This window comes from Hyla sarda, chromosome 3 (assembly GCF_029499605.1).
Source record: "Hyla sarda isolate aHylSar1 chromosome 3, aHylSar1.hap1, whole genome shotgun sequence".
In the NCBI taxonomy this organism is placed as follows: domain Eukaryota; kingdom Metazoa; phylum Chordata; class Amphibia; order Anura; family Hylidae; genus Hyla; species Hyla sarda.
In genome coordinates, this window is record NC_079191.1 from 161,473,383 (window position 1) to 161,497,856 (window position 24,474).

General features: G+C 42.6%; 1 protein-coding gene across 1 annotated transcript in view; it reads left to right on the forward strand.

Annotated features, from left to right (window-relative positions):
- The window catches only part of LOC130361835 (probable cation-transporting ATPase 13A4), a 103,555-nt gene that overhangs the window by 62,032 nt on the left and 17,049 nt on the right, over positions 1–24,474 (forward strand). The window contains exons 20-25 of the mRNA XM_056565393.1: positions 5,230–5,361; positions 5,849–5,928; positions 7,931–7,973; positions 17,483–17,592; positions 20,657–20,753; positions 20,981–21,053. Coding sequence (XP_056421368.1) covers positions 5,230–5,361; positions 5,849–5,928; positions 7,931–7,973; positions 17,483–17,592; positions 20,657–20,753; positions 20,981–21,053 — 535 coding nt within the window. The remainder of the gene's footprint in view (positions 1–5,229; positions 5,362–5,848; positions 5,929–7,930; positions 7,974–17,482; positions 17,593–20,656; positions 20,754–20,980; positions 21,054–24,474) is intronic.

Below are 24,474 nucleotides of genomic sequence, written 5' to 3' on the forward strand. Positions count from 1 at the left end.
AATGGTAATTCGTTCCAAACGACCCATCGTTTGTCGAATCCATCGTATGTTGAGGGATCCGTGCAATGTAAAGTATAGGAAGTTATACTCACCTGTCCCCGTCGCTCCGGACCAGGTCCTCACCGCTCCCGATGCTGTCCCAGGGGCTTCCGATGCTGTCGCGCTGCTCCGATGTCTTCTTCGCGATCCTCCGGCTTCTTCCGCATCTTCTGCAGGGTCCAGGCCTCGCTTTCTGGTGACGTTATTACGCTGTTGCGCCGGCGCGGCGTGCGTAGTCACGTAATTACGACGCCAGAAAGCGAGGCCCGAACCCTGGAGAAGATGCGCAAGACAACGGAGGATCGCGAAGTGGACCCGGAGCAGCGGGAATAGGTAAGCGAACCTGCCAGGGATGCTTAAACTGCTATCCGACAGCAGCTTAAGCATTTTGCGCTGTCGGACAGCAGTTAATGCGATGGCCCCGACATATAAAAGCATCGTATGTCGATGCTGACATCGACATGTGATGGCCTCTGAGAGGCCATCGTATGTCGATTTTATCATATGTCGGGGCCATCGTAGGTCGGGGGGTTACTGTACTCCCATCATGGGACAGAATCTGTCCCATAATGGGAGTAGTTGTAGTACCACAGCGCTGAGAGACGCACATCCCCCGTCTGCGGGACTCTATTGTGACTGTTAGGACTACTACTCCCATCATGGACAGACTCTGTCCATGATGGGAACAACTACAACAGTCCTGGGGCTGAAGGACAGATCACAGCAGGTCATTCTCCAGAGACCCGCTGTGATCTGCATTTATTAACTTAAAAAGCCGGCGGTACATGTGGCTCCACTGATCTGCCGCCGGCTCCCGTATGCAGATGTCACCATTCATAATCCCCGCCGCCGGGAGACAGGAGCTCTGATTGGTGGAAAGCTATTCACCACTATTAGCCAATCAGAGCTCCTGTCTTCTGTCGGGGATTATGAATTATGACAGGTCTATACAGGGGAGCGAGTGGAGCCGTTTCTACAGCATATAATTGTTATGTGTACTGTACCCCCCCAGACTAATACTGACCCCTTCTATAGTGAGCGCTGGGACCGCTGTGTGATTGACAGGTCCCCAGCGCAAGTGTCCGGCCCCACTGACCTTTACATGTTGTAAATCTTTATGATACACACTGCCCGTCCTCCTCTTCATTCTTCTGATGCCGGAGACGAGCGGCTTCTGTTTCATAGTCTATAGACAGAGCGCCCTCTCCCTGCCTCCACACTGCACAGGGCTGGGGCCAGACAACGGCAGGGGGCGCTCTGACTATAGTGAAAGCAGAAGCCGCGCGTCTCCGGTATCAGAAGAATGAAGAGGAGGACGGGCAGTGTGTATCATAAAGATTTATAACATAAAGGTCAGTGGGGCCGGACACTTGCGCTGGAGACCTGTCAATCACACAGCGGTCCCAGCGCTCACTTTACAGGGGGTCACTATTAGTCTGTGGTGGGGAAATACACATAACAATTATACACTGTAGAAGCGGCTCCACTCGCTCCCCTGTATAGACCTGTCACAATTCATAATCCCCGCCAGAAGACAGGAGCTCTGATTGGTGTACAGTGGTGAATAGCTTTCCACCAATCAGAGCTCCTGTCTCCCAGCGGCGGGGATTATGAATTGTGACATCTGTATACAGGAGGCGGCGGGGAGTGCAGTGTTGCCGCCGGCTTTTTAAGTTAATAATTGCAGATCGCAGCGGGTCTCTGAAGAATGACCTGCTGCGATCTGTCCTTCAGCCCAAGGACTACAACTCCCATCATGGACAGAGTCTGTCCATGCTGGGAGTAGTAGTCTTAACAGTCACAATACAGTTTCACAGCTGGGGGATGTGTAAGAGCCATCCCTCAGCACTGCGGTACTACAACTACTCCCACCATGGGACACAAAATTTCCCATGATGGGAGTAGTAGTCCAAGGGCAGACTGACGGATCTCAGGGGTCTCACTCTTGAGACCCCTTGCGACTTCTCCGCCCCTGCCCCCTAGTGATGACATCATTAGGGGGCGGAGCTTCACAGTCCATGCCTGAAGCCAGGGTGGTAAGTATGGCTCTGTTCTCATTATGCGTTTTGCATAATGGGAACAGAGCCTTTTTGGCAGTGTGTTCCCAAACAGGGAGACTCCAGCTGTTGTTTACCTAAAGCCCCCATGATGGGAGTTGTAGTTTAGCAACAATTGGAGGCTCCCTCTTTAGGAACACACTGCATGATGTGCGCTCTCCCCAAGGGAGAGCGCCAAAAATGTACTGACCCATTTTTCGTGTTTTTATTTTCTTGTCATTTCAGATAAGTGAATGCAGAGGTCTACCTGAGATTCGGTGGAGTGTGACGATGACTAGCATTTTTTAATGTCAATAAAAGGGTTAACGAGGGCTGTGGGGGAGTGTTTTTTAAATACATTTTTTATTTCATGTGTTGTGTTTTTTATAATTGAAATTTCAGGCTTAGTAGTGGAAGCCGTCTTGTAGACGGAATCTATTACTAAGCTGGGCTTAGCGTTAGCCCCAAAAACAGCTAGCACTAACCCCCAATTATTACCCTGGTACCCACCGCCACAGGGGTGCCGGGAAGAGCCGGTACCAACAAGCCCGTAGCATCAAAAATAGCGCTCCTTGGCCTAGGCGGTAACAGGCTGGGGTTATTTAGGCTGGGGAGGGCCAGTAACAATGGTCCTCACCTATCCTGGTAATGTCAGGCTGTTGCTGATTGGTTGGTGTCTGACTGACACTGAAAATATGGGGAACCCTATGTGTTGTTGTTTTTTTTTGTAATAAAAAAAAGTGTGTGGTTCCCCCTATTTTCAGTGTCAGTCAGATACCAACCAATCAGCAACAGCCTGACGTTACCAGGGTGGGCGAGGACCATTATTACTGGCTCTCCCCAACCTAAATAACCCCAGCCAGGAGCGCTATTTTTGACACTCCAGGCTTGTTGGTACTGGCTCTTCCCAGCAACCCTGTGGCGGTGGGTAACGGGTAATAATTGGGGGTTAGCGCTAGCTGTTTTTGTGGCTAACGCTAAGCCCGGCATTGAAAAAAAATGTATTTAAAAAAAAAAAAACACTCCCCACACAGCCCTCATTAAACCTTTTATTGACATAAAAAAAAAGCTGGTCATCATCGCAATACACTGAATCTGACGTAGTCCTCCCCATTCACGTATCTGAAATGAGAAAAAAAAAAGGTTAGGACATCATTTGCGATCTCACCTGGGGAGTGCGCCCATACTGCAGTGTGTAACAGGGAGCCTCCAACTGTTCTTGTCTGCCTACTGTATCCTGTATATACAGTCATCTATAGATGGCTGTATATACAGGAGAGCGCACAAAGATTTAACTCAGAACTGCGGTGTGGGTTAACTCTTTCCTTGCTGGGCTCCTGTATAGTATACATGGATACACTATGCCCCCTGTATACTATACAGCGGGCAGAGGTAAATAGTGATGCTCTGCACCCTGTATGTGTATATGCTATACATCACTCCTTACCTCCTTACACTCCGTGGGGCGGGCGCTCTGCATCCGACCCATGGAGTAGTACCTGCAGTGAAAAAAATGCACACAGGGTACAAAAATGTTTGTTTCCGCACACCAGCAAAAATGCAAGAAAAAACACAAGGGGAGAGATTAATCAAAACCTATGTAGAGCGGTGCAGTTGCCCAAAATGAAGTTTACAAAAATGAAAGGAGCAATCTGATACTACTCTTCCTCTGTACAGTTTTTGATAAATCTCCCCCAAGAAAAATTACCAAAATGCAGGAAAAGCTGGGACCGTTTTTCAGGCGTTTTTGCTGGTGGACAAAAAAAAACCTCAGTGGAATCCTAAAAATACAATAAAACAAAAGCCCAGCGTCCAGGATACACCACTTTTCCTGTGAGGTGTAGAACAGGTCTACAAATAGAACTGTGTGGAGATTTAGACCATTGAACAAAATTTATCATGGGGCTTGCACAAGTTTGATAAATTGCTCCAAATTTAGACCAACCAAAATGATCTACAAAAAACGTCTACCAACATTGATACATCTCCCCCATACATCTCCCCCATATAGTTTAAGAATAGGTAACATATTAGTGTTGAGCGGCATAGGCCATATTAGAATTTGGGAATATTCGCGAATATATGGACGAATATTCGTCATATATTCGCTAAATTTGCATATTCGTAATATTCTCGTTTTATTTTCGCATATGCGAAAATTAGCATATGCGAAAAATTAACATATGCGAAAATTCGCATATACAAAAATTAGCATAAGCGAAAATTCGCATAAGCGAAAATTAGTATATGCTACTTTTCGCATATGCGAAAATTAGCATATGCGAAAATTCGCACGCCAGTCTCACACACTAGTATTAGAGCCTTCTTTACACCACACAAGCTGGAAGCAAAGAGGGGTGATCACTGTGATGTGTACTGTGAAAAAAAAATTAAAACGAATATTCGTAATTACGAATATATAGTGCTATATTCGCGAATATTCGCGAATTCGCAAATATGCGATATTCGCGAATAAAATTTGCATTGCGAATATTCGCGAGCAACACTATAACATATATCTTTTTTCAGCATTAGAAATATGTAGGTATTAAATATATAGGTATTAATATATAAATATATATATATAGATATATATATATATATATATATATATATATATATATATATATACATATTGATCGGCAGTCAGAATCATTTTAATCAACTTGTCTATTCCCCCCACCCCTAAAAAAGATATTTGTTAAGTCTACACGACATCTTTCCCTAGAATATATTCCGCCTAACAGTGTCACCCTTTAAATAGCCAGTCAGATGTAATCAGCAAGGTCAGCTAACCAGCCAGAAAGCTAGGCGTTGCCAAGAAACCAAAATAAAAAAAAAGAATCTTAGAACATATTAACCCTACGGGTTCTGACATTTATAATATTAAATATAGAGATATAAATAGGAGACATTCAACTAGAAATAAAAAAAATAGTAACAGACTAATTAGTTTTATGCCATTGAAAAATAATAAGTATAATATAGATCCTTTTGAACATCTATCTGGTCTGTCTATCTATCTATCTATCCATCCGTCCATCCATCCATTCTACACTTAACGTGTTCCTTCTGACCAACAATTTTACTGTGTTTTTATATTTTAGCTTTTAGTTATTTATGTTATTATGAATATGAAACCTTGTCTTACCAGGAAATATCCATCAATGTTGAAGATGTCTTGGATGGCAAAACACAAAATATTGTCAATAGTGATTATCATTTTTCAATGAATGGGAAGACTTATGAAAATCTAGAGAAACACTTCCCTGACTTGTTACCAAAAGTAAGTGACCAATTAAAAAAAGAATTAGAAACCTTTTCACTGCACATACATTTCTTACCAAGGATCTTGTCTGCTTGATCATGACGTTGCTGTTGATCATCACTGTTGGTTTTATTTACGGTGGTTTTTATAGATCTTCTCCATTGTGTCCAGTACTATAGTACACAGGCCCTAAGCCAGCAGGACTCACCTTCTAAATGTGTATTTAGTATTTCTGTGACTTACTGACAAATTCACAAGAGTTATCATGTGGCATCATGATTTTTGTGTCACATCATCACAGCATTAGTTACTATACAGTGAGGTGTGTGTATATTGTGTGTAAATACGTCAACACTATAGCTATTGCAAAATAATACATGATATATACCTTGAGTATATCTTTACTGTTCCTTACTGTACATACATATTATGTTCAGAGCCTATAGCCATAATTTACCTTCTGTAACAATAACTAACAACAATATTATTGCTTTGTTTTCCATAGTTAATAATGAACGGCACAGTTTTTGCAAGAATGTCTCCTGGGCAGAAATCAGCAATAATAGATGATTTTCGAAAGCTTGAGTAAGTGTTCTTGTGTATAGAAAATATTTGCCAGAGGTTAAAGCCTCGATTAATCTAGCTTGTAGATATAAACAAACAATCGCACATACAGAGAACAAGGTATCCTCTTTCTTTTCCGTATGGGCTAAATGGTTGGTATCTGATCATCATAATTTAAGTTATAGAATATAGTTTGGTAACTTTTCCCCTATGAGGGAAAGAATGTCTTATGCCGGGACCCTAGAACCATAGGCTGGAATCAACGCAACACCATATGATATATTGTTTACAGCCAGACTAAGGAAAATTGTTTTGTCTTGTTTGTAATGTGTTTTTTTTGTTGGTGTGGTTTTCTGTTTTTTCATGTTTTGTTTAGGAATTTGTGTTTTTTCTTTTCTTTTTAAAAATAATAAAAAGATTGAAAATGAAAATATTTTCCAGACTGGTCAAATACTGAACAAAGAAAGATTACATCCGTTATATATATATATTTTTTTATAATGTTATGATAATAAAAAGGTACTGATTGATAGTGATGAGCGGCATAGGCCATAGTCGAATTCACAATATTTCTCAAATATATTCGCGAAATTCGCATATTCGTTATATTATTATTTTTTTTATGCGCATTTGCGAAAATGTATGTGAATATGCGAAAATCGAACCGCGTATGCGAATATTCGCAAATATTGAGCCCTCTCTTTAATGGTATAGGGAACTAATGGGCTAGTGCATTAAATTTGTGATGTTTTGCCTATTGAAACCAATAGGCCTATTGTAGTCTATGGGGATCTCACAGTATGTAAAACTGTAAGATACGCAGGAAGGTCTTGGCGGTAAAGTGGATGGGAGACCCTGTGGTGGTTCGAGTCCTGGGGTGGGACTCAGTGTTACAGTGTTGTGATTTAACTTTACTTACCAGGAAAAGCTGCTGAGTTGCTCATAGCAACCAATCAGATCACTTCATTTTTCAGAGGCCTTTACAGAAATGAAAGAAGCTATCTGATTGGTTGCTATGGGCAACTGGATAACTTTTCCTTTGCACAGGTTTTGATAAATCTCCCTCTATGGGGGAGATTCATCAAAACCAGTGTAGAGGAAGAGTGGTGCAGTTGCCCATAGCAACCAATCAGATTGCTTCCTTCATTCTGTACAAGGCCTTTGAAAAATGAAAGAAGCAATCTGATTGGTTGCTATGGGCAACTGGGTAACCTTTACTCTGCATAGGTATTGATAAATATCCCATTATGTTCCTTAACCTCCTATTCATTCATTCATTCATTCATACCCAGCCTTACACATTACATCCAGTTTCAATTAACCCCAATACCCATATTTGGTACCCCATTAATCTAGTTCCCACAGTTCAAACACTCAGTTATTTGCCAATTGACCTAGTCCCCATGGTTCACAGGCTTTCTTAATTACTAATTGACCTACATTTGTCAATCACTAGAAAAAAAGTTAAACCACAACACTGTAACACTCCGCCCCACCCCACTACTCGAACCACCGTACTGTCTCCCATCTACTGTACTGCCGAGACCCTCCTGCTTATCTTACACATATACATACTGTGAGATCCCCATAGACCACAATGGCCCTATTGGTTTCACTAGGCAAAAAAATCACAGTGTTAATGCACTAGTGCAGTGGTCTCCAACCTGCGGACCTCCAGATGTTGCAAAACTGCAACTCCCAGCATGCACGGACAGCCAACAGCTGTCCGGGCATGCTGGGAGTTGTAGTTTTGCAACATCTGGAAGTCCGCAGGTTGGAGACCACTGCACTAGCCCATTGGCTCCCTATACCATTAAAGAAGGGAGGGCTCAAAATTCGCGAATATGCGCATATGCGAAGAACAGAGAGGGATGATCAGTGATCACTGTGATGTGTACTGTGAACAAAAAAAATGCGAATATTCGTAATCGCGATTAAAATTCGAATTGTGAATATTCGTGAGCAACACTATTGATTGATCAATATTCATAAAAAAAATGTAACAATCTTTTGTGTTTTATAGCTACTATGTTGGGATGTGTGGAGATGGAGCTAATGACTGTGCGGTAAGTGCACAAATGCATAAATCTAGACTTTCTTTTTAAAGGGGTATTTCAAGCTTGTTTTTTTTTTTTTTTTTCTTACTTGCTTTTAACCCCTTAGGGACTCAGCCCATTTTCACCTTAAGGACTCAGCCCTTTTTTTGCAATTCTGACCACTGTCATTTTATGCATTAATAACTCTGAGATGCTTTTACCTTTTATTCTGATTTCGAGATTATTTTTTTCGTGACATATTCTACTGCACTTTAACATACTGGTAATTTTTTGTCGTTACTTGCATCCTTTCTTGGTGAAAAATCCCAAAATGTCATGAACATTTAAAAAAATGTAAGCATTTTTCTAACTTTGAAACTTTCTGCTTGTAAGAAAAATGGACATTCCAAATAAATTATATATTGATTCATAAATACAATATGTCTACTTTATGTTGGCATCATAAAGTTGACATGTTTTAACTTTTTGAATACATTAGAGGGCTTCAAAGTATAGCAGAATTTTTCAAAATTTTCACCAAAAATCCAAAATCGGAATTTTTCAGTGGCCAGTTAAGTTTGAAGTGGATTTGAGGGGCTTTTCTGTGAGAAATACCCCATAAATGACCCCATTTTAGAAACTAGGTATTTCACAGGAATAGAAAAAGATGCAGTCCTACTAGGTATAGGGGAAATAGGAAAAAAATAGAGGGAATAAGAAGAAGTGTCTAAAACATAAATAGATAAATTGTATTTATTGAATGATAGTATCGATGATGTTCTATAGTCTGGGCAGGGCCCTTGCCACAGACTGAACAAAAATATATTAAAAGAATATTAAGACCTATATTGTACATAAAATTTGCACTGTTGCGGGAAATAGATTGTTAAAAAGTCTTGAGAATAACATATATTCGGGCTAGTGGGTTAACAAAGTCAAATAGCAGTTTTGGGAGTGCTGGAGGCTCCTAAATTAATGCCCACTGTAACAGTTTGTGCACGTATTAGCGCTGATGCAAGAAGAACAATAATCCTCTATCTCCTACAGCATGGAGACCGGGTAAATGAGTAACAAATTTAGAAGATCAGGCACGTGTTTTGGGGAGCTGGGTCCCCTTTTTCAATGGTAGCAATGCAAAAGACTGAATAATTGCTACCATTGAAAAAGGGGACCCAGCTCTCCGAAATGCGTCTGGGTTAGACTGCTATAGTCTGCACTTTGATCGGGACACCTATTGGGCTATCCTCACCTCTACATCTGACCCCCATGCCGTCGGGGCAGAGAGGCACTTCACAGTGCTGCCACACGCTGTTAAACTCATCTTCAACACCGGACCCCTCTCTCATCTGCTCCCGTGCTACCGGGACTGAGAGGCATCCAGGACATCACCACCACTGGACTCTGTGCGTCTCTCTTACATCATGCCGTCGGGTCAAAGGGGACGTACCACAAATACATCTGCACACGCTGCCGTATGCCGGCAATCGTCCTCCGCCAGGAGCCGGTAAGAGGCACTAAGGGGGAGATGTATCAATGTTGTTTTTGGTAGACGTTTTTTGTAGATCATTTTGTTTGGTCTAAATTTGGAGCAATTTCTCCAAATTTATCAAACTTGTCCAAGCCCCATGATAAATTTTGTGCAATGGTCTAAATCTCCACAAAGTTCTATTTGTAGACCTGTTCTACACCTCACAGGAATAGTGGTGTATCCTGGACGCTGGGCTTTTGTTCTATTGTTTTTCAGGATTCCACTGAGGTTTTTTTTTTTGTCCACCAGCAAAAACGCCTGAAAAACGGTCCCAGCTTTTCCTGCATTTTGGTAATTTTTCTTGGGGGAGATTTATCAAAAACTGTACAGAGGAAGAGTAGTGCAGTTGCCCATGGCAACCAATCAGATTGCTTCTTTACAAAAATGAAAGGAGCAATCTGATAGGTTGCTATGGGCAACTGCACCGCTCTTCCTCTACATAGGTTTTGATTAATCTCCCCTCTTGAGTTTTTTCTTGCATTTTTGCTGATGTGCGGAAACAAACATTTTTGTACCCTGTGTGCATTTTTTTCACTGCAGGTACTACTCCATGGGTCGGATGCAGAGCGCCCGCCCCACGGAGTGTAAGGAGGTAAGAAGTGATGTACAGCATATACATATACAGGGTGCAGAGCATCACCACTTACCTCCGCCCGCTGTATAGTATACAGGGGGCATAGTGTATCCATGTATACTATACAGGAGCCCAGCAAGGAAAGAGTTAACCCACACTGCAGTTCTGAGTTAAATCTTTGTGCGCTCTCCTGTATATACCGCCATCTATAGATGACTGTACATACAGGATACAGTAGGCAGACAAGAACAATTGGAGGCCCCCTGTTACACACTGTAGTATGGGCGCACTCACCAGGCGAGATCGCAAATGATGTCCTAACCTTTTTTTTTTCTCATTTCAGATCCGTGAATGGGGAGGACTACGTCAGATTCAGTGTATTGCGATGATGACCAGCTTTTTTTTCATGTCAATAAAAGGTTTAATGAGGGCTGTGTGGGGAGTGTTTTTTTTTTTTTTAAATACATTTTTTTTTCAATGCCGGGCTTAGCGTTAGCCACAAAAACAGCTAGCGCTAACCCCCAATTATTACCCCGTTACCCACCGCCACAGGGTTGCCGGGAAGAGCCAGTACCAACAGGCCTGGAGTGTCAAAAATAGCGCTCCTGGCTGGGGTTATTTAGGTTGGGGAGAGCCAGTAACAATGGTCCTCGCCCACCCTGGTAACGTCAGGCTGTTGCTGATTGGTTGGTATCTGACTGACACTGAAAATATGGGGAACCACACACTTTTTTTTATTACAAAAAAAAACAACACATAGGCTTCCCCATATTTTCAGTGTCAATCAGACACCAACCAATCAGCAACAGCCTGACATTACCAGGATGGGCGAGGACCATTGTTACTGGCCCTCCCCAGCCTAAATAACCCCAGCCTGTTACCGCCTAGGCCAAGGAGCGCTATTTTTGATGCTCCGGGCCTGTTGGTAACGGCTCTTCCCGGCACCCCTGTGGCGGTTAGTACCGGGGTAATAATTGGGGGTTAGCGCTAGCTGTTTTCGGGGCTAACGCTAAGCCCAGCTTAGTAATAGATTCCGTCTACAAGACGGCTTCCACTACTAAGCCTGAAATTTCAATTATAAAAAACACAACACATGAAATAAAAAATGGATTTAAAAAAACACTCCCCCACAGCCCTCGTTAACCCTTTTATTGACATTAAAAAAAAGCTAGTCATCGTCACACTCCACCGAATCTCAGGTAGTCCTCTGCATTCACTTATCTGAAATGACATTTTTGGCGCTCTCCCCTGGGTAGAGCGCACATAATGCAGTGTGTTCCTAAAGAGGGAGCCTCCAATTGTTGCTAAACTACAACTCCCATCATGGGGGCTGTAGGTAAACAACAGCTGGAGTCTCCCTGTTTGGGAACACACTGCCAAAAAGGCTCTGTTCCCATTATGCAAAACGCATAATGAGAACAGAGCCATACTTACCACCCTGGCTTCAGGCCTGGACTGTGAAGCTCCGCCCCCTAATGATGTCATCACTAGGGGGCAGGGGCGGAGAAGTTGCAAGGGGTCTCAAGAGTGAGACCCCTGAGATCCGTCAGTCTGCCCTTGGACTACTACTCCCATCATGGGAAATTTTGTGTCCCATGATGGGAGTAGTTGTAGTACCGCAGTGCTGAGGGATGGCTCTTACACATCTCCCAGCTGCGAAACTGTATTGTGACTGTTAGGACTACTACTCCCATCATGGACAGACTCTGTCCATGATGGGAGTTGTAGTCCTGGGGCTGAAGGACAGATCGCAGCAGGTCATTCTCCAGAGACCCGCTGCGATCTGCATTTATTAACTTAAAAAGCCGGCGGCAACGCTGCACTCCCCTCCCCCCTCCTCCTGTATACAGATGTCACGATTCATAATCCCCGCCACCGGGAGAGGGGAGCTCTGATTGGTGGAAAGCTATTCACCACTATTAGCCAATCAGAGCTCCTGTCTTCTGGTGGGGATTATGAATTGTGACAGGTCTATACAGGGGAGCGAGTGGAGCCGCTTCTACAGTACTGTATATAATTGTTATGTGTACTGTACCCCCCCCCCCCCCCCCCCGACTAATACTGACCCCTTCTACAGTATATAATTGTTATGTGTACTGTACCCCCCCCCCAGACTAATACTGACCCCTTCTACAGTATATAATTGTTATGTGTACTGTACCCCCCCCCCCCGACTAATACTGACCCCTTCTACAGTATATAATTGTTATGTGTACTGTACCCCCCCCCCCCCCAGACTAATACTGACCCCTTCTATAGTGAGCGCTGGGACCGCTGTATGATTGACAGGTCCCCAGCGCAAGTGTCCGGCCCCACTGACCTTTGTATGTTATATATCTTTATGATACACACTGCCCGTCCTCCTCTTCATTCTTCTCATACCGGAGTCGCGCGGCTTCTGTATCATAGTCTATAGACAGAGCGCCCCCTCCCGGCCTCCACACTGCACGGGGCTGGGGTCAGACAACGGCAGGGGGCGCTCTGACTATAGTGAAAGCAGAAGCCGCGCGTCTCCGGTATGAGAAGAATGAAGAGGAGGACGGGCAGTGTGTATCATAAAGATTTATAACATATAAAGGTCAGTGGGGCCGGACACTTGCGCTGGGGACCTGTCAATCATACAGCGGTCCCAGCGCTCACTATAGAAGGGGTCAGTATTAGTCTGGGGGGGGGGGGGGTACAGTACACATAACAATTATATACTATAGAAGGGGTCAGTATTAGTCTGGGGGGGGGGGTACAGTACACATAACAATTATATACTGTACTGTAGAAGCGGCTCCACTCGCTCCCCTGTTTAGACCTGTCACAATTCATAATCCCCTCCAGAAGACAGGAGCTCTGATTGGCTAATAGTGGTGAATAGCTTTCCACCAATCAGAGCTCCCCTCTCCCGGAGGCGGGGATTATGAATCGTGACATCTGTATACAGGAGCCGGTGCCGTGCAGTGGAGCCGCATATACCGCCGGCTTTTTATGTTAATAAATGCAGATCGCAGCGGGTCTCTGGAGAATGACCTGCTGCGATCTGTCCTTCAGTCCCAGGACTACAACTCCCATCATGGACAGAGTCTGTCCATGATGGGAGTAGTAGTCCTAACAGTCACAATAGAGTCCCGCAGACAGGGGATGTGCGTCTCTCAGCGCTCCGGTACTACAACTACTCCCATTATGGGACAGATTCTGTCTCATGATGGGAGTAGTTGTAGTACTGCAGTGCTGAGAGACGGCTCCTGCATCCCCCACCTGCATCTTCCACCGTCCGCCATTTTCTACGAGTCCTTGCTAGCACTCTTAGGTTTAGACTACTTTTCTTGCAAAAAAGCGCAATTGCGCAAAAAAAACCATCTACTTTTTTTTTGCGCAATTGATAAATACCAGTCCACTGGATTAGTTGGTGTACTGTAGACCAAACTGGTGACAACTTTAGAAAACTGTCCACCAAAAAAAACGCAGCTCTATGCAAAAAAAGCGCAATTGCGCAAAATTTGTAGACGGGAAAAATGGTCTAAATGCAATGATACATGTCCCCCTAAGTGCCTGATCTTCTAACTTTGTTCCTCATTTACCCGGTCTCTGTGCTGTCGGAGATAGAGGATTATTGTTCTTCTTGCATCAGCGCTAATATGCGCACAAACTGTTACAGTGGGCATTTATTTAGGAGCCTCCAGCGCTCCCAAAACTGCTATTTGACTTTGTTAACCCACTAGCCCGAATATATTTTATTCTCAAGACTTTTTAACAATCTATTTCCCGCAACAGTGCAAATTTTATGTATATTTTATGTACAATATAGGTCTTAATATTCTTTTAATATATTTTGTTCAGTCTGTGGCAAGGGCCCTGCCAAGACTATAGAACATCATCGAGACTATCATTCAATAAATACAATTTATCTATTTATGTTTTAGACACTTCTTCTTATTCCCTCCATTTTTTTCCTATTTCCTCTATACCTAGTAGGACTGCATCTTTTTCTGTTTTACAAAATTATCCTTTTGGCACAAGGGTAGGTGCAACGCAGTATCCTCGGTTTAGGCTTTCTTACTACTATATTTGCGTTGAACCCCCCCCCTTTTTTTTTTATTTGTTACATTTCACAGGAATAGCAGCAAAATGAAGGAGGAAATTCTAAATCTTCATTATTTACACTCGCATGTCCTTGTAGAGGCATTTTTTTTAAAATCTTTACAAGGGGTAAAAGGAGAGAAATCCCCCAAAATTTGTAACCCAATTTCTCTTGGTGTAAGGAAATACTTCATATGTCTATGTCAAGTGCTCTGTGGGTGCACTAGAGCGCTCAGAAGGGAAGGAGCGACAATGGGATTTTGGAGAGTGAATTTGCTGAAATGGTTTTTGGGAGGCATGTCGCATTTAGGAAGCCCCTGTGGTGCCAGAACAGCAAAAAAATAAAACACATGGCATACTATTTTGGAAACTACACACCTCAATGAACATAATAAGGGGTACAGTGCGCCTTAACACCCCACAGGTGTTTGACGACTTTTCGTTAAAGTTGGATGTGTAGATGGAAAAAAATTTTTTTTTCACTAAAATGCAGTTTTCTCCCCAAATTTTATATTTTTACAAGGGGTAATAGGAGAAAACGCCCTCCAAAATTTGTAACACCATTTCTTCTGAGTATGGAAATACCCCATATGAGTATGGAAATACCCCGTTAGTGATCTGCGGGCAAACTACTATGCTCAGAAGAGAAGGAGCGCCCTTGAGCTTTTGTAGAGAGAATTTGTTTGGAATGGAAGTCTGGGGCCATGTGCATTTACAAAACACACCTGGTCCAGACAAATTTTTTCTCCAAAAGCCAAATGGCGCTCCTTCTCTTCTGAGCAGTTCACCAGCAGAGCACTTTACATCCACATATGGGGTATGTAACAGCATTTTAGTGAAAAAAGTAGTTTTTTTCATTTTCCCATCCAACTTTAACGAAAATCGTGCCAAAACTTTGTTTTATATATCAACTGGCTGCGGAAAGTTAAACAGATTTGTAAATTACTTCTATTAAAAAATCTTAATCCTTCCAATAGTTATTAGCTTCTGAAGTTGAGTTGCTGTTTTCTGTCTAACTGCTTTCTGATGACTCACGTCCCGAGAGCTGTGCAGTTCCTATGGGGATATTCTCCCATCATGCACAGCTCCTGGGGGGTGACATCATCATTGAGCAGTTAGACAGAAAATATTCAGAAGCTAATAACTATTGGAAGGATTAAGAAGCTAATAACTATTGGAAGGATTAAGATTTTTTAATAGAAGTAATTTACAAATCTGTTTAACTTTCCGGAGCCAGTTGATATATAAAAAAAAGTTTTTGCCTGGAATACCCTTTTAAGGCTCACTATACTTTTTTATTTTGTACAGTGTAGTGTTGTGTATTGTTTTTAGGGTGCATTCACACGGGCGGGGATTTCGAGCGAGTTTCCAGCTGGGAGTTTGTGCTGCAGCGGAAAATTTGCTGCATCTCAAACTTGCAGCAAAAAACTCACTGTAAAGACTCGCCCGTGTGAATGTCCCCTGTACATTCACATGGGGAGGGGAGGGGGGGGTCAAACCTCCAGCTGTTGCAAGACTACAACTCCCAGCATGCCCTTTGGCTGTCACGCATGCTGGGGGTTGTAGTTATGCAACAGCTGGAGGCACACTGTTGGCAAAACACTGAGAGTTTGTTACTTAACTCAGTGTTTCACAACCAGTGTGCCTCCAGCTGTTGCAAAACTACAACTCCCAGCATGTAATGGTCTATCAGTGCATGCTGGGAGTTGTAGTTTGCAACAGCTGGAGGGACACTACTGCAACTCCCAGCATGCCCTTTGGCTGTCCATGCATGCTGGGGGTTGTAGTTATGCAACAGCTGGAGGCACAAAATGTGCCTCCAGCTGTTGCATACCTACAACCCCCAGCATGCACAAACTACCAAAGGGCATGCTGGGATTTGTAGTTGTGCCTTCTGCTGTTGCATAACATCAACTCCCAGCATGCCCTTGTGTGCATGCAGGGAGTTGTTGCTAAGCAACTGCAGAAGGCCAGCCTTACCTCCTGCTACTGCGCTCAAATCATCCGCCTGCCACCGCCGACTCCGCTCCTGGGGCCCCGATCCTGCCGCTAATGCTGGGGATCAGGGGCCCCAGCCTCAGGTATCTACTCCCGGCACCCGCTCTCTCCCTCCGGAACATGGGCAGAGCGGGTGCTGTTAAGGTCACCCCCACAGCAGCTGTTACCAGTCAACGAATCAGGACGATCGGGAGGTGGCACCAGTGCCACCTCACTCCTACTGCTAAATGATAGGTGCCATCTTGGATGACACCTATCATCCTTTTTTCCGGGTCACTGGAGACCCGATTGACCGGAATTGCCGCAAATCACTGATCTGAATTGATTGGCGATTTGCGGCGATCGCCGACATGGGGGGTCTCAGGACCCCCCCAGGCGTTGTCACGGGATGCCTGCTGAATGATTTCAACAGGCATCCTGGTCCGTTCCCCGCCCGGCGAGCCGCAGGGACCAGCAATACTCAGGGCGTACAGGTACGCCCGGAGTCCTTAAGGATCGTGGATGCAGGGCATATGCATACGCCCTGCATCCCTAAGTGGTTAGTAGAGTATTTTAGGGTTGTTTTTTTCCTTCTAGGCAGGGTCTAGGAAAAAAAAATTATACTCAAAGTGGGAGATTTATCAAAACCTATCCACAGGTAAAGTTACTTATCTGCCCATAGCAACCAATCAGATTGCTTCTTTCATTTTTGCAAAGGCCCCTGAAAAATAAAAGAAGCAATCTGATTGGTTGCTATGGGCAACTCAGCAATTTTTCCTTTGGACAGGTTTTGATAAATCTCCCCCAAACCTTTGGTTGCTCCTGGCCATGTTCACATGTACTTGTTGCATGAGACAGCTGAAGCCAGCGATTGAATACAGTTGTCCTGTGCACACTGTACGGTGACATCACTGGGGTAGTTCCAGTTGGGAATCCGGAGCAGCATCAGCACGGGAAAGATGAGTATTTCTTTTTTTTTCCTTTCTCTTGGATATTTGTTGAAAAGCCTGGAATACCCCTTCAATGTTCTGTAGGCAATGTCCTTTCCTTTTAAGCGATTTTACAATATATTAGCACACATATATGGAAGCATATGGCTTTTTTACAATCTCTAAACATGCATGTGGGATTTATGCTGCAAGAAGGGATTGGCAGGAAGGTGTCCAATGATTGGACACAGCACAACTCTTACTTTATATTACTTTATATTACTATTAAGAGGAAATGAGCATTTATGTAGATGAGCAGTTATGAAAAGGAGATTTGGGCAGGTTAAATGCATATTTGAAATATATCCATAGCTGCAGAAGTGAGATTTATATCCTTTAGGGGGAAAGGTCTAAAATAGTAATTTACTGTATGTAAACAATAATAATTTCTTTGTTCTTTTAGGCTCTAAAAATGGCCAACGCTGGAATTTCATTGTCAGTGCTAGAGGCCTCGGTAGCAGCTCCTTTTAACTCTCATGTTACCAATATTCAATGTGTCCCAGAATTACTAAAGTAAGCAAACCCATTTTTAAGTAACTATTTTTTATGGTTTGTGTTGCTATTTTAATTAGCATATTATTTTACAATAAACATGCATAATAAAATAAATAACCCCTGTCTGACTAGCTAGCTGAATAGAATCTGCAGTCAGTCAGATGAATCAGCTGTGACCATCTCACTGTTAAGTTGACTGTTCTCCTCCCTTAAAGATCTATGGATATGTGGTAAGCAGGGGTGATAGGGGCAAATAGTCAAGTTTGTGAGGCCAGAAGTAGGGCTTTGATTGTAGTAAATGATGGATGATGAGGGTTGTAGTGTCACGTGGCAGAAGTGGTGCAACCCCATGTCGAGATATGTAGTCCCACAACCCACTACTTCAATAAAGCTTAAAGGGGTCCTCTGCCCCTAGACATCTTATCCCCTATCCAAAGGGACCCCCATGATCTCTATGCAGCACCCGGCGTTTGTTTAGAACGCTGGGTGCGGGTGGCGGAGTCATGACGTAATTGCCACGTCCCCAATGATGTCATGCCACACCTCCTTAGTGAAAGTCTATGGGAGGGGGCGTGACGGCCGTCACGCTCCCTCCCATAGACTTGCATTAAGGGAGTGTGGTGTGATGTCATGAGGGGGCGTGGGCGGGATGTTGCGATCCCGCCGCACGCTACGAGCCCGAGCGTTCGGAACCAAATGCTCCGAACGCTGGGCAGCGGAGTACCTCTTTAAATCCGTATAAGGCCCTGGAAAATGAATACCTAAAAAGCCAGGGTTTATAGAAAACAACTTGTTCTTTACTTTTGAATGCAGTAACAATACAGGAGAATAATAATTTGGTGCAGGATTGAGAATACAGTACTTGCGATACATTTGGTAGTTCTGAAGTATCTGGCAATGTATCACTGTTACAGTTCTGGAGTAATTGATAGACTTGAGGTGTGGTGATTATGGGACTTGTAGTCCTCCAGAGATTTTAGCTGACTCTCTGTGGTCGTAGGTGTAAGGCTCTTGGGCTACACTGGCCTGGCTTTAGGGTGCACTTTAGGGTGAGACTGAAGAATTAGGACTTTGTTTTTTAATAGACTTTTAACACCTTGTGACAGGTGCTGGGGCTTACGGCCTTTTCGACCTGGCTTGTTCCCAACTTGTCTGTAGAGTTTTAAGCTTGGCTATAGACTGTACATTTGTGCTAGCTAATGTCCAATATATGGGTGCATGCTTCAGGGATCTTCACGGCGTGTGTGCTGTGGTAAGATATGCTAAGATCTCTTCCCTCACTTATGTTACCTTGGGTTCTCCGAGACACTGCTATCTTTCAAGGTATCCAGAAGGGAAGAAGTTAGTCTGTTACTTATTTGGAGGATAGCCGTACCTAATCTTTCCTTTGCAAAAAAGCAAGTCAGATCTGTGTTTGTCTCCATGCAACCGCTTGTGGTTGTGGTACCCCTGTAGTAGGACATGCTAGACAAGTTGCAGCTTTGTTGCATATGTATGTTGGAATAACACATTTGCATTGCAATACATTAATAGATAAGCCTGAGGCAGAGCTGGAAATTTTTGAGGCTTCAGCCACAGTAACAAGGTGACTTCACTCAGAAACACTACAGATACACCAATAAAAATACATTGAAAAGGGAGTGTGGAGACATGAACACTGCACAGGCAAATGGGCGATATTCCATGTGTAATGTTCATGTTTCCCCCCTTTCTAAAGTCATCCCAGGATATTTAAGGAAAGTAACTACATCGCATTGCTAACTACGACACCGACGCTGGAACAGAGTGCTGGAACAGAAAGCAGTCACCAGGATACCCGCTCTGCACTCTGAAGCTCTGGGGACTGATGCCCATCACTATGGCTGTCAATCGTGATGAGCAGCATTGCCCATATTCGAATTTTCGATATTTTGCGAATATATAGACGAATATTCGTCCTATATTCATGAATTTCGCATATTTGTTATATTTGCATATTTGCGTATTTGAGGAAGACACCAGTGAGGGGGTGGGCAACTTTACTATTGGTTGCTAGGGATGTTGTTGATAACCTCTGACAAGTGTATTTGCATCATTCTAATTGTCCCACAAGTGAAAAGAAGGAACATGCGAATATTCACATATGCGAATATTCAGATATGCGCATATTCGCATATGCGAATATGCGCATAAGCGGGAAAAAAGCGAATATTTGCAATTTCGAATATATAACGAATATATTCGCAATATTCTCGAATTCACAAATTTGTGATATTCGCGATAAAAATTCGAAATGCGAATATTCGCGCCCAACACTAGCTGCCAGTAGAGGATGAGGGTCAGAGTTAATACTTTTTTTTCCCTTAAAAAAATAGCATCCTACATCTGATATGAAATGATGCCCTATGTAGCCACATACCTCTACTTTCCCTTCTTCCTTGCCCTGACTTTATCCTCCTGTGGTTAAACCAGAACCTATGTCTTTTTTTAGACATACTAATCATTTAACTATAATGATGTAACTATAATTGCAAGTAATTGGAATCTAACACTAAATTAGGAAAGAGAAAAGCTGAGAGTGACAACATTATTATTATAACTTGTTATTTGTCATTAGAATGGGTGTGATATATAGGCCTTCAGGGCAAACTGAGGATTAGGATAACCTGTTGGTAGATGAAATGACATAAGTGATATCATTGTTACTGAGAACTTTAACATGCCTGATGCTGACTATTATATAATATCCCTAGTGCACTAAAATGTCCAATTAAGTTCTAAAGGTAGGATCACATGTAAAGGATCAACAACGTATTTTACGCTGTGGATCTGCCAATGACCCAACCCTATAGTGTGCCTCCAGCTGTTTCCCTCCTTGTGTCTTGCTCGCAACAGCAATCTGCCGCTACGAGCAGCCACACAGAGATATGTGAGCCGATGCACGCATACGCAGTGTACTCAGACATTGTGGCTGCTTAGATACTATGCCGACACCCGCATTCTCCTGAATGACCGCACAGAGACTTTCCGCGTGGACATTCCAAAGTGTGTACATAGCTGTAGTGTAAACATAGCTTTACTTTTTTTTTTTTTTTTATTCCAGAGAAGGAAGAGCAGCCCTTGTCACATCTTTCTGCATGTTTAAATACATGTCTATGTTTGGATTGATTGAATATATCAACACTTTACTCCTCTACTGGGTAACTATTTTAACTTTACTAAATATCTGTCAATAATTTTGTTTTAATAAATATTTATGTAATCAAAAAAGTTTTTTTAAATGTGAAAAATGAATCTATATAAAAAGTTATTTCCTTTGCTGCTTTCATATTGGTTTGGATGCTGTACTGTAGATGTGATCAAATGAAAACATTCAAAAGTAACAACCACGCATAAAGTCAATAATATGTGCATTTGTGTCTTCCAGCAACGAAACATCTTTGGGAATAATCAGTTTCTCTTTCATGACTTTGCTATCATGTTTGTTATTTTCTTAACAAGTAAGTTGGCATTTCCATGCTTTTTTATACATGTAGTAAATAATGCAATCATATTACAACAGTCTTTGTGAAACAAGAGGCTGATGAAGTGTTAGGTTGTAAATGCAGCAGCCCAGGGGTAAAATGCATGGTGCCCCGAGGCCCAGTGGGTGTTACAGAGATCATTGGGTTGATGAGCTTGAGTGGTTCCACTAGTCCTCTCACACTCCCCTAGGCTGGCACAGTGATATGGAGGCTGCACTGAAGGTACCCCCTGGGCACAACCTGTATACTGTTTGGGTGCCCTTAATGGTTAGGCACAAGGATGAGACCAGGCACAAGGAAAAACTCAGAGTTACTGAAAAACAATAAATTCATCCACAAAGGAGGAACAGTTCTTGAGCAGGTTAACAGATAGGTTTGTGGCTAGATCAGGGGAACCCACAATATGGGATTCCTTTGTCTGTTTTCCCTGCGGAAGGCAGTAACTGAATCCTGAAGTTACACTTTAATAAATGCATTTAACAAGTCCTGCCCAGTATACTATACGGTTCACCATTTGGCTCATTTTTACTGTTAGGTCTCAGTCAAAGGGTTAAAATACATCTTGTTCCATAGACCCTACTGTACCTCTATAGGGGACATTTATCATGGTGTTTAGAGCCTTTTTTTTTTTGCTTACTCTGGGTACACAAAAAGTTGCACGTGTGTCTAAGCAGTTTTTTGTGCAACTTTTTTGGGAGTCATAAAGTTGCAAACAGCCGTACCTAAGCAACTTTCAGTTTTACTTTGCAGTGGTCACAAATTTATAATGTGCGAATGTTGCACGAAGGCATAAAGGAGTCGCAACCCCCTTCAAAAAGTCTCAAGTCAACTCCAGGTCTGACCTGGCTTACAAAACTGCCTGTGGTAAGCACTTTTACAAAGTTGCAAAAAAGTCTCTATAATGTCTCAACTTAGACTTCTGTGTTTTGCTTGTGTGCTCCAAATTTAAAACCGCCTTTGATAGTATGATAAATATGTCACACATCAGCAAAACCAAAGCAAAAAAATTATAAAAGTCTTCAGAACTTGCTTACCAAAGGCAGCAATGATAAATATCCCCCGATATGTCTTTGATCTTATACAAAAGGTAAATAGAAATATATTATACCAAACTTGGTAGAAACAAAGTAATGCACTTACATGATGTTGGATAGTACTAGAATGTTTTCCTCTGGAAGCATTTCTTTTAAAGTCTATGAAATTGTCTATGAAAGTCCATGAAATTGCGCTGTATGAAGGAACATTTTGATGTCACACAGCATGCCTATTGCCATGTAGTACAGACTTGTATGGTCTCCATGTACCCCAGTGCAGGCTTTGTACACGTAGCTTGAAAGTTTTTTTGACATTGGTGGATTATCACTTGTTTATTCTAGTTAGTACTGCTTAATACATGTTTATCTTTTATTTTATTTTATTGCAATTCAAGTTTGATACAGGTCCTCTGCGAACGTGACAGTGGAAATGACTAATAAAAGTATATTGTAAAGATTTGAGGGAAAATGCAGTATGTTTTATAGTATGGATTAGGGATTAGTACCTAATACCCCTGGTAGTCTAAGGAGACAAAGGATCATTTTAACATGATAAACTGCTGCTTTTTACAGCACTCACTGAGCTCAGTAATTCATGTGACGTGAGCACTTCCTAGAAGTGGAAGAAGGTGCACACATCAAAAAATATATGGACATATTGTATGCATTTCGCCTGTAATCGTCAAAAAGAATGCCAAATTTTTTATGCACCTTTTTTTTTGCCAATATATATATATATATATATATATATATATATATATATATATGTGGTGTCCCGCTACCGCATTATATACGGTACCAATTTATGTATGGGTCCCCATAGCCAGAGTCCCGTAGCGATCCCTGTAATGTAGTTTACCCCTTGCTGCCTCTATTTCTACTAGTAGACCAGTGGTCTATATAAGGTTAATGTAAATGTAATGATTTATTTGTAAACAAACGGTTAATAACTTGGTTTCCATAGCGTTGCAGGACCTGCGGGTCATGTGACTAGGTGAACTCTATAGTATTAAGCTTAAGGACCTTTGGAGGCCCTGTGACGTAAGCAATCCCATTACACCATGTAATGGTGAATGGCAGATGTTTGGACCAATCAGATTCGCCCCGCCCCCTGCCCATATAAGGGAGTGGCGGCCATCTTCTCGCTCTCTTGTTCCTGGGCAAGCAAGCAAGCAAGACCTGTACAGCAACTGACGCAGTGAGTTAGGCCCAAGCCTTGCGGCAACGGCTGAACAATCTAATTAAAGAGTGTATCAATTCCCAAACACTCTGCAGCATCACCGGACCTAATAACTCCCCTAAATCCGGACGAATCTGCAAATCTCTCCCTAAATTCAGAGACTGTATCACTAACTCAAGGTCCGCATCAACTGCCAGTCACTAAGTAACCTAAGGACTGTTTATATGAGACTGTTACTGTGCTGTGGATATTGCAAGCACTTCAGTAAAGTTATTCACGTTCGAGTTAAATTTGTTTATGGACCTTCAGTCATTTCATGCACCTATCGTTACTGGGAAGGACGGCGATAGGCCGGAACATTGATTCAGCATACCAGCCCTCAGCCTGGCGTCACGAACTATAAGGTTAACATTAACTCCTCATATACCGATACTATACCACCACTACCATACACCTCCCCCCAAGGGCTACCATATATATATATATATATATATATATATAACTCAATGTGTGTGTTTGTGTATATTCCAGCATCACATCCAAACGGCTAAAGATATCAACATGAAACTTGGCACACATGCTACTTATATGTCAACAACAAGCATAGGATAGGTGATTTAACCCTTATCCACCCCCATTTGTCAGGGTCGGGGTTTTTGTTTAAAGTCCCATACAAATCTAGGGGAAATATATATTACTGCATAACTTCCAAACGGCTTGAGATATTTCGTTAATACCTCGTCACATGTTACTGATATGTCCGCTTAAAATATAGGATAGTTAATTTAACCCTCAACTACCCCCATTTGTGAGGGTCGGGGTTTTTGTTTAAAGTCCCATTCAAATCAATGGGAAATGTATGTTCCCACATAACTTCTGTATGGCAGGAGATATTTCAATAATACCTGGTACACATATGACTTATATGTCATATAAAAAGAAATGATAGTTAAATTAACCCTTAACTACACCCTTATATAAAAGATGGGTTTTTGTTTCAAGTCCCATGCAAGTAAATGGGACTTCTAGTACCTTACTCCACAAGCTCCACTCTGCATCTCCTGGTGAATGTGTCAATCCGGCTTGAAAGCCACACCCCATCTCACAAAGACATGCCCACATTTTAAGCCCCACCCCTTTTATTATCTAAATTTTTTGTGCATCGGTCAGTCGGGATGTGAGG